The sequence below is a fragment of the Solanum dulcamara genome, chromosome 9 (assembly GCF_947179165.1).
Source record: "Solanum dulcamara chromosome 9, daSolDulc1.2, whole genome shotgun sequence".
In the NCBI taxonomy this organism is placed as follows: Eukaryota; Viridiplantae; Streptophyta; class Magnoliopsida; order Solanales; family Solanaceae; genus Solanum; species Solanum dulcamara.
Window position 1 is genome coordinate 70,193,339 of NC_077245.1, and position 10,063 is coordinate 70,203,401.

The 10,063-nt window shown below is 35.6% G+C and overlaps 1 protein-coding gene across 1 annotated transcript; it reads left to right on the top strand.

The window, feature by feature from the left end:
- Window positions 1-218: 218 nt before the first annotated feature.
- Window positions 219-8,593, top strand: LOC129902695 (E3 UFM1-protein ligase 1 homolog). The gene is made up of 20 exons (XM_055978064.1): window positions 219-514; window positions 781-1,092; window positions 1,175-1,441; window positions 1,551-1,598; window positions 3,323-3,388; window positions 3,470-3,573; window positions 4,205-4,298; window positions 4,560-4,616; window positions 4,752-5,172; window positions 5,268-5,422; window positions 6,014-6,079; window positions 6,165-6,233; window positions 6,334-6,423; window positions 6,519-6,584; window positions 6,984-7,030; window positions 7,120-7,183; window positions 7,390-7,467; window positions 7,582-7,644; window positions 8,100-8,192; window positions 8,311-8,593. The coding sequence occupies exons 1-20, from the start codon at window positions 341-343 to the stop codon at window positions 8,410-8,412; spliced, it is 2,436 nt and encodes an 811-aa protein (XP_055834039.1). The 5' UTR covers window positions 219-340; the 3' UTR covers window positions 8,413-8,593.
- Window positions 8,594-10,063: the final 1,470 nt, after the last annotated feature.

Below are 10,063 nucleotides of genomic sequence, written 5' to 3' on the forward strand. Positions count from 1 at the left end.
CAGAAATAGAAGTATGAAACTAAGCTCTAAGTCAAAGAGTTTATATATCGAATAATATAAATATAATTTATTAATTTACTATCGAGTTATCAATTAACCCATTAAAAAATCCCATTAAAAACGTATAATTCAATAATAAAAAAAAATTAAAATCATTACTCCAACAGCGAAACCAATAATGATACTTTTTTTTCGATTTAAATTATCAGTTTCCATCCAATTTTGAGCAAATGGAGTCTTCTACCAGACTTAGGTTATAAATTCCCAATCTTTACCAAAATTGTTTCCTAAACTGCCATCATCGTGATCGTTGGTTTTCTCTCTGCTAAATTCAACTAAAATGGATGAAGAATTGCTAGAACTGCAGAGACAATTTGAATTTGCACAAGAAGTAAAATCCACTGTTCGATTATCAGACCGAAATGTTGTGGAATTGGTCCAGAAACTTCATCAGTTACAAATCATTGACTTTGATCTCCTCCATACTATCTCCGGCAAAGAATACATCACTCCGGTACCATTCTGTCCATCTGACTTTTTAAATTCAAGAATTTGTATGGGTGGCGATATTTTGTTGTGTTTGTAAATGGTTATTTTGAATTTTGTTTACTGGTGTTGTTTAATTGTAGCTATGTGGGTGTGTTGTAGTGGCATAGAGTGGTTCTTTTTATCAAATTTTGTGAAAAAAAGATTTGATTTTTATGGTTTATAGTAAAAATTCTTTCATGGTTTTCTTCATTGGGTGTCGTTTAATTGTAGTTTTATATGGGTGTATTTTAGGAGCAATTGAGAAATGAAATTGTGGCAGAGATCAACAGACTAGGACGTATTTCCGTGATTGATTTAGCTGATTCTACGGGGGTAGACTTGTATCATGTTGAGAAACAAGCTCAGTATGTAGTATCCCATGACTCATCCCTCATGTTAGTTAATGGGGAAATTATCTCGAATACTTACTGGGATACAGCAGCTGAAGAAATCAATGAAAGACTACAAGAATGTAGCCAAATTGCTATTGCTGAAATAGCAGGACAACTACAAGTTGGATCAGAGCTAGTAGCCTCCATTCTCGAACCTCGTCTCGGGACTTTGGTAAATTTCTGTCTTTTCGGTGTAGTAATTTAGGGTTGAAATTATGTGATTGGATTTTTGATATTTTTGTATGAATGTTTAGGTAAAAGGTAGGCTTGAAGGTGGGCAGTTGTATACACCCGCCTATGTTGCCCGTGTAAGTGCAATGGTTCGTGGTGCAGCTAGGGGTATTTTTGTTCCAACGAACACGTCAGCATTATGGAACTCCTTGCAGAGTTTACTGCAAGAGATGGACGGAGCTGTTGGCATTGCTGTTGACACTTCATTTTTCCAGTCCTTGTTTAATGGCTTAGTAAAAGAAGGCCAGATTCTCGGCTCTCTTCACTCAGGAGTTCATTGGACACCTTCCGTATGTGACCTAATTTATGATGTGTTGAATCTCAATTCTAGGTCTTTGCACTCTTCTTTTGTGTGGTATAACTTTCTTCTGCTGCTCTACCTTTTCTCCATTTCTTCAGGTCTTTGCCATAGCTCAAAAGGACTGTATAGAGTCCTTCTTTTCTCAGGTGGGTATATATACTGTCCTTCTACTAATGTTTGATCCAAATTTCTAGTTACTTGCTTCGACATGCAATTTTTTCCCGATGTGGTAGTAGTAATTGGTGCTGCACCTTTTTTCTTTGAAGCATTTCAATTGATTCCTATATCAATTTCTTAACGGAAGTTATTTTAGTGGCTCCTTTTTTTCCAGCTGTATTCATTTGTTTGTGTAGTTAAATGAAATCTCCTGGAAAACCTTCAAACACTTGAGTGTTTCTATGACTTCACGAAATAAAAACAATCACCTAGATACACTTGCCTTTACTTAGACTCTATGTAGTTAAAAGCTTGTTTGGATGGACTTTTGGCCTATAAACCAAAATTCATAAGTGAGAGGCATATACCTTTCATTAGAAACATTATCTTGAGAAAAAGTGAGCTTTTGATGCCAAGTGAGTAGAAGAAAAGATTTCCTTCCTAGTAGAAGCAAATGTAGGTATTGTATATGACTTGATAAAGCTTTTGTAGACCAAATCGTTCCCAATAGAAGACAATCTACTTTTCAGGCATGCTTCCCCCACTGGCAGTAGTGGACTTGGAAAATTTGTTATGTAAAGAATATGTATGTTAACCTAGAAAACTCTTGCATTTGCCGTATGTTATAACTTCATTTAGGACAATTTTTATCTAAGTTGCGCGGACTCTTCACTTTCATTGTTGCACCCATGTGTGTGGAATCCGTACCGATATGGTCAATCAACTTTGGGTACTTTGACCAAAATTGATCGAGAAAGTCGAGACAAATACAATTCGAGACAGATACAATGATTTCTGAAATCAAAACAAATGCTGGGTGAAATTATAATGTAGACATATGTTATTTTGTTGTTAACAGAAATTTATATTAAAAAGTTTGCAACTAGAAGGTGTTTTAAGGATATCTACAGCCTAACATCATTGTTGAATATGCAATGAACTCAAGGAGTCTATCATGACCTCTATATTATTACAACAGTTATGCTGCACCAAAAACACAGTAATGAGATTTATTTGTACTTAATAATAACTACAGATTCAAACATGCTCTCAAAAATTTGTGCATTCCTTTCCTTCCAAATAGTCCACCATAATTTAGGCATATTTTTATAACTCTATTTCAGATATTTGAATTACTTTTAGCCGAACCCTCTCACTGTAGGCATACCCCAGAATCTTTAAATTTAGATCATGAAGGATCCGACCTCTAGATTCGCACCCGTATCAGACACGCTCACCGGAGTCCAAGTAACTTAAGCTTTTTTTTTTATGTATGCCCTTCTAAGGAGGTCGGGCTTCTTTCTTCGAAGCACTTCAAAATGTGTAAAGTGTAACTTTAGTAATTCTTTTTTTTGTGTGGGGAGGGGTTATTATTCTTGTGGAAGTGGTTTCTTCATATTTACACTTGTTTTTACCAAAAAAAAAAAAAAAAGGGAAGAAGAAGAAGAACAGAAAAGCTCCTCTTGACTCTCGAGTGCTTGGACTTTTCTGGGTGTTGTTTTGTGAAACTCTGTTAAAATTAGTACCTCTCGTAGGAAAAGTGTCATACTTACGTATTACAGCCTATTAGGATAGAGAAGTGAAAGGCAGAGGTCCGGATAGTGGTCCTTAACTTTGAAGGAACGCAAATGACTGTTTTACTAAATAAATTTAAGTCCTAAATAATTTTCGTTGATCCTCTTAACTGATTATATATGACTTTATTTTAATGCAGAATTCTTTTGTTACTTATCAAGCTCTTCAAAAACTCGGGATTCCGCAACCTTCTCAATTCCTGCAGGTATTTTGCTTTATTTTTGCCTAGCTGCAATTGTTCCTTGGATTTTTTCTAATTAAGTTCTGGTCATGAATGCTACTCTAGTCCAGATATCCAGATGGTATTTCTCTGGACTCAACTTTTGCTCACCCTTCTATAATTGAGATGCTGGATGCCGCTGTTGAGGATGCCATAGAACGTAATAGCTGGTAAGGGTCCCTAAGTGGGAGGAGTTACTTTGACTGACTTCATTTAGAAAATGCGCGATGAACTTAATCTGTGAAAGTTGTTTCTGTTATATGTGCAGCTCTAATTCATCTAAACATATAAGTTGGATTTACACTTTTGAATGTTCTTATGTTGAAAACCATAAAATTTCCTCTTACATCTTAGCAAAAAGCACCATTCGACATCTAAGTTGGAACTTGGAAAGGAACAAGTGGTACTGTTTCATGCCCTTCTCATGTTTTCATCTGTTCATTGAACCCAAATATTATCTTTGAATTGGGAGTTGTTTGTACGGAGTAGAAATATGACATCTGTTGACACTTGTGCGAACAATATTTACCCAAATACGAAAGCATAGAGATGCACATCCTGTTTGTACAGTACATTTAGTGGGTTGCCCTTCATCTATGGTTTCTTACGTATGATCTATTTGAATGACTTTGTGCACTAAGAGAATCCTAAATGTCATATAAAATGACCTGTATTAGAGATGTACTTTGCTCCTTTCCACTTAACTCAAAAAAGAGACTTGGCCACATAAAACTTCACCACAATCCCTGCATTGCAGGATAATGCATAGTTTGACATCTTGGGGATCTTAAATTGTCGCAGGATTGATTCGCTTTCAGTTTTACCCAATTCCTTTGGTAGCCAAGATGCATTTAAGATTCTGTCATTATGTCCATCAGTTCAAGCAGCACAAAAGGTGATGATTCCTTTTTCCTCTTGTACGCATGCTTCTTAGGTTTAATCCTTTTTGTACTTCCGTGTGCTAGTGATTCTTATGAAGGCGTACTAATTTTTTGTTACCTTTTATGTGGGATAATGTAAACCTATGTAGTATTTGGATTCTGCCATGAAGCAGCACCGTTCCAAATATGTAGTGCATGAGAATTGTGCGTTGACAATTTATAGAGAAATAATTATTTTCTGACATGATCTCACAACCTTGGTTTTACTTTTTCAGTCGAATAAAGCACTTATCTTGGGAGATACATATATTTTTAGCAATGGGTTTGTCAAGGTATTGTAATAATTTGCACTATTGGCAATTTTTATTTAAATCTATTTTCAATTCAAACGTTATATTGCTAAGCTTCTGTGGAAGTTCTGATACCTTAATCTTGTCACTTTTTTGGGGTATAAAATTTCTTAATAGGATCTGTTTGATCTGATGGAAAAGGAGATGGAAACATTAAGCATTCCAGGGCTTGTCGGTTCTGGGACTGTAGATGAGTTTCGTGTTGCTAAAGTTGGATATGATAATAGCACCATTGAAGTAAATGAAACAAGCAGTGATGCCGGTATCAGCAAACAGGCCTCGGAGAAAGGATCTAAGAAGAAAAAAGGAAAATCAGGTGGGAATACTAAGATGGCGCAATCTGTAACTGGGGCAGATAACCAGGAATCTGCCCCTAGTAAATCTAAGAAAAATCAGAGGAAAGGTAAGGTTTCATCTGGTTCACAAACATCAGACTCAAAGTCAGGTGCTAGAAAGGATGAGGACAGCGTTGGCGCTATTTCCGAAGAATGGGTAATTCAGAAGATCACATCTCTCAATCCTGACTTTGAAGAACAAGGTACATTATGATTACTCTTTTCTCAGAGTATTGTAGTTGTCTAGTGGTCTATTCCTAAGTGCCCTTACCCACTAATTTTCTTTTTTCCACCACAGGTCTGGATGACCCGGAGATGATTCTTTTGCCTTTAGCAAGACATCTGAGACCTTTGCTCCTCAATTCATGGAAGGAACGAAAAAAGGCTGCTTTCACTGAAAATACCCAAAAAATAAAAAAACTACTCGATAATTTGCAAAAGAAACTTGATGAGGTGAGCTATGGATAGTCATGTCTACTCCCACTTTAATGAACATTGGATGCATAGCCCGTCTGCTTAGATTCCTTCTGTTAAACTCTCCAAACCCCGGGTAACCTGTGCTTCTGTGCAAAATAGGTTCTCTCACTGCAAATTGGCTTTTTTATTTCAGAGAATGATGTAGTAGGATATCTTGATTCTCAGTGGCAGAGACACCCACTAGAAAGGGGTATCATCTGACACACATCACAAAAAAAATTCCTTATATATGTGGGATGTGGATTTATTTTTCTAAAAGTTGAAATTATATATTACAATAGGTCGACACTGCTTAAAATAAATACAAAGTAAATGTCAATTTGAGAGAGAAAGTAAAGCCTTAACACTAACATAGCCCTAGAGCCCAACCCACTTACGAGCCAGCCAACAGTGCTTGCCTAAAATCCTGCATTCCCCATTGTTCATTCTGCCAATGACGTACACATGCTTGTGTTTTCTTTGTTGGTTTATACTCGCTGCATACATAAAATAATTCTTTCCTTTTATTTTGGAGCAGTCATGTGGTCTATTTTGATTTGTGATTTGATTCCTGGTTTTCTATTGCAGTCATTTTTGAACATGCAACTTTATGAAAAAGCTCTCGATTTGTTTGAAGATGACCCATCAACTTCGGTAAGTTATTCAGCTCCATTACTTAGTAGTTTCTCCGGTTGTACATAAGTACAGAATTTCATTTTAGTTTCTCTTTGACACATAGGTTCTTCTACACAAGCATCTATTGCGAACTACAGGAACCTCAATGGTTGATACATTGTTGCTTAACCTGGTAAGACATGCGAACTACTTCTTTTATTGGTTTTCTTGTATCGGTCTTTGTGAACTTAAAAGCTCCTTCCTACCCCCTTCCCCTTTTATTATTTACTCAGGATATGCTCAATAAACTCAAAAATGGAGTTCCGGTTGAACCTCAAACTCCCGAATCCATTTCACTTAGCCCTGGAGATAGAAGCGCTCTGGTAAATAATATTTCACTTGTTCTTCTGTTATAAATACAGCGTCACTTTGAATAATTCTACTGTTAATATTGACGTTATGACTTTATGCTATCTAGGCTAAGAGTCTGCCAGGTAGTATGTCAGCCAAGGCCATTGATACAGTTGAAGCTTTTGAAGGGAAGGTCAGTTACCATTTTCTCTCTGGTGCCAATGTAACAGCTGCCAATCATGTGAAAGCCCCCCACCCCCAACCAGAATTTCTATACTTGTACCTTTCTTCCAAGCCACATTTCCATTTAAAGCATCAATGCGAAAACGTTTACTCTTTACCGCAGCACGGATATTCCAAGTTTCTCTGCTAAGGAAGAAAATAATATTACAATTCATGTGACTTGTTACTTTTACTTCTGAAGTCAATGTTGTGCTTGCTTCTGTTTCTTACAAATGTTTGCTTGTCTCAAAATCACACTGCTTTCACTTTATACTACAACAATGCTCTCATTTGCTAGGAATACTCACTATCTGTGTTGCATTTTCTTACATTGTCGAGTCTTTAGTAACTTAAATCTTTCAATTGGCAGCGGGTGGAATCATTTATGTCGGCACTGAGAGAAGTTGCCGAGGAAAGGTATTGCGTATTCTTCTACCTTCCACAATCCGTTTAGTTTGCCTCTATATTGAACAAGAAGAATGATATTTAGTCTGGAATATTTGCAGTGGATTAGCTTTAAAGAAGCTTGACAAGAAACTGGAAAGAACCCTTTTGCATTCGTATCGCAAGGTAACAATCAGTTTTACATGATCTGGAACTTGAGTGTTACTGATTTTATCCACTGAATATGGTTGTGAATAAGATTTTTCACTTGAACACAATTATGCAAAGGCTGGAATCTCTCGTCTTCTTTTGACTGCTGACTTGAGGACTTTATAACTATGCTTTAAATAGCTGCTGGCTGATTATATAGAATTATTATTTTCTTTTTATAGGATTTGACATCTCAAGTTTCTGCTGAGACGGATCCAGTTTCCCTCTTACCGCAAGTTATATCCCTGCTTTATGTACAGGTCAGCACTGACCCTAACCCTCTCCTTCTCTGATCCACTTCTCTCTTTCTGTAGCATATCGTCCTTAGAGATCATCCTTATCACTCTTTTGATCCTTACTCCTTATGAACATAGGTTTATGGAAAAGCTCTTCAGGCTCCTGGTAGGGCCATTTCAGCTGCTGTCTCTCGGTTAAAGGTACAATCCTTAAATCTTTTTACACTACATAAATTTTGTCATCATTAATTAAGACATATGATGGATTATGGAAAGGTGACAAGCGTTATATTCTCTAAATTGCAAATTATCTGTATTTGCTTGTGGTAACCATCCCAGTTATGTTACGATGAATAGTAAATTGGACGTCCCTCTAACAAAACTGTCCCATATGGCACTCATTTCTCACCAACTTAAAAAAGGACAACAACATACCCAATATATTCCCACTAGTTGGGGTATGGGGAGGGTAGAGACGTAGAGTATACGCAGAGTCAGAGCCTTACCCCTACCTTGGAAGGTAGAGAAGTTGTTTCTGATAGACCCTCGACTCAAACTAACTTTAAAAAGGAGCTTGGTATTAATGAGATTTTATTGCTTTAATGAATGTAGCCTGCATAAGTAAAACTAATGTTACCATCATGACTACTTTTCAGGATAAACTGGATGACTTGGCATTCAAGACTTTGGTTGATTACCAGAGTGGAACAGTGAGCGTCCTGGCTCTTATGGCTTCTGTAACTGGCGACGTGAGTTATTTCCTGTCCTTCAGATATGATCTTTTGTGTGTTGTGTAAATAAACAAAAGTTGAAGAATGCTAGTTCCCCTATAAAGTTTCTCATTTGTTCATTTTGTGTTGTCTATAGGAGGAAGATTGTACATCTGACAGAATTTTGAGCAAAAGGGAAATGTTAGAGGAATTGATGCCTGCATTGAAGGGATTTGTGCTAGGTACCTCACAGGCATAGATTAAACTTCAGGGAATGATTACAACATATGAAGATGGAAGAAACATTCACATTTCTTTGCTAACCAGAGTTTGAAGAGTTGCTAAACATCAAATAGCTAGCAAGTGATTTTCTTATTAATTTTTAGCCCTTGTCAAAGATTACTTTTAGATGTTGTATGTATCCATCTGTTTTATACAAAGTTTGCACAATCAGTTAATATAGATTTTTACAAATAGTATTCTTTTATTTCTATCTATCGAGAAAAAGTAATCTATTTAGTCTAATGTAGGGGTAAGGTCTACATACATACAGATTCTACTAGTGGAATTATATTAGTATGTTGTCGTGCATGAAGAACCAAATTTATGCATGCACACAAAGCATTAAATTGAAATAAACCCATTTTGTGCTAGATTATTATATACAACATTGCCATTCGTTCATATGAACACTGAAAAATTAGTCGATAATTATTACGATTTTTAAAAGCTTTTTCTTAAAAAAAAAAAGTTAGTCGATGGAAAAGATCTTCCAGCTTTCGAAACACAATGCTTGAAAGAGTGTGATCTTACGGTGAGGTAAGGAAGCTCAGTAGCACACGAGGATGTGTATGGTAGAAAGGGAAATATTTCTACAAAATGAGATGTTTTACTAATTTCGATAAATACGTAAAGTATTATTCCATAAACATTCATATATAATCTACGCAAACAATACAAGGGATGAAGTGAGGCATAGTGGGTGTGGATGTGAGGGCAGGGCCCAAGTGTGAGTTGTAAGGCAGGACCCGCCAATTATGTGCAATGTTACTTATGAAAAAAAAAACTTACTTTCATCGAAAAAGTCATTTTATTGAAATTTATTTTCATAAAATAATTAAAGACAATCTTCAAAAATTTAAAATGATGAATCATCATTTTAAAGAAACTTATTTTTCTTAAAAAAGAAATGAAAAACATTTTATATAAAAAGTTTTTATACATACATGTGGAAAACAAATATCAATAAAGTTAAATATATATTTCAAAATCAGACTTAATTCTGAATCTACCCTTATTTCTCATAATCATTTTTCGACTTTAGCAGCAACCTTTTCCTTCTCAAAGTCGATGCATATGATGATGAAACACTTCTAATGCCATGAGTCTGTTGAGTTTATAACTTCTCTGAAATATTGTCCTTGAGAAGAACTTTTAACTAGGGGGGGCGTTCAGTTCTTCAGTTCAATTTTGCTAAAATTCAATTTAATTCTTTGATGTTCGATTTTGAAAAAGTGTACACCATATTTTAAATCAAACTAGATCAGTTCAGTTCGGTTTTTTCAACTTCAATTCGTTTTATTTCGGTGTTTTTAAAAAAAAATAGTGTAAAAAATTCTTGTATTGATTTATTATTCTACAATTTTCTTCTGGCATAATTCCTAAAAGAACCAACAGGGAGAAAAAGAACAGCAGCAAGAAAACGTTAAGCTAGAAATCAATAGGGAAAAAAAAAGAAATCAAGAATTACCACCTTAGCTGTAAAAAGAAATAACACCTTAGCTGCACCAGACTACTTATTAATGACCGAAAAGCTACTGTGTGTTATTAGTGATCGAAGAGCCACTATCTGTTATTAAGTTTAGTACCAAGAATTACCAAGAAATCAACAGGGAAAATAAACAGAATTA

What these genes read in the sequence shown, in the direction of transcription:
- LOC129902695 (XM_055978064.1), top strand. Translation starts at nt 341, where the DNA reads ATGGATGAAGAATTGCTAGAACTGCAGAGACAATTTGAATTTGCACAA. An exon ending in GAGTTCATTGGACACCTTCC is followed by an intron (nt 1,442 to 1,550) that starts GTATGTGACCTA and finishes CCATTTCTTCAG; the next exon opens with GTCTTTGCCATAGCTCAAAA. An exon ending in AAGATGACCCATCAACTTCG is followed by an intron (nt 6,080 to 6,164) that starts GTAAGTTATTCA and finishes TTTGACACATAG; the next exon opens with GTTCTTCTACACAAGCATCT.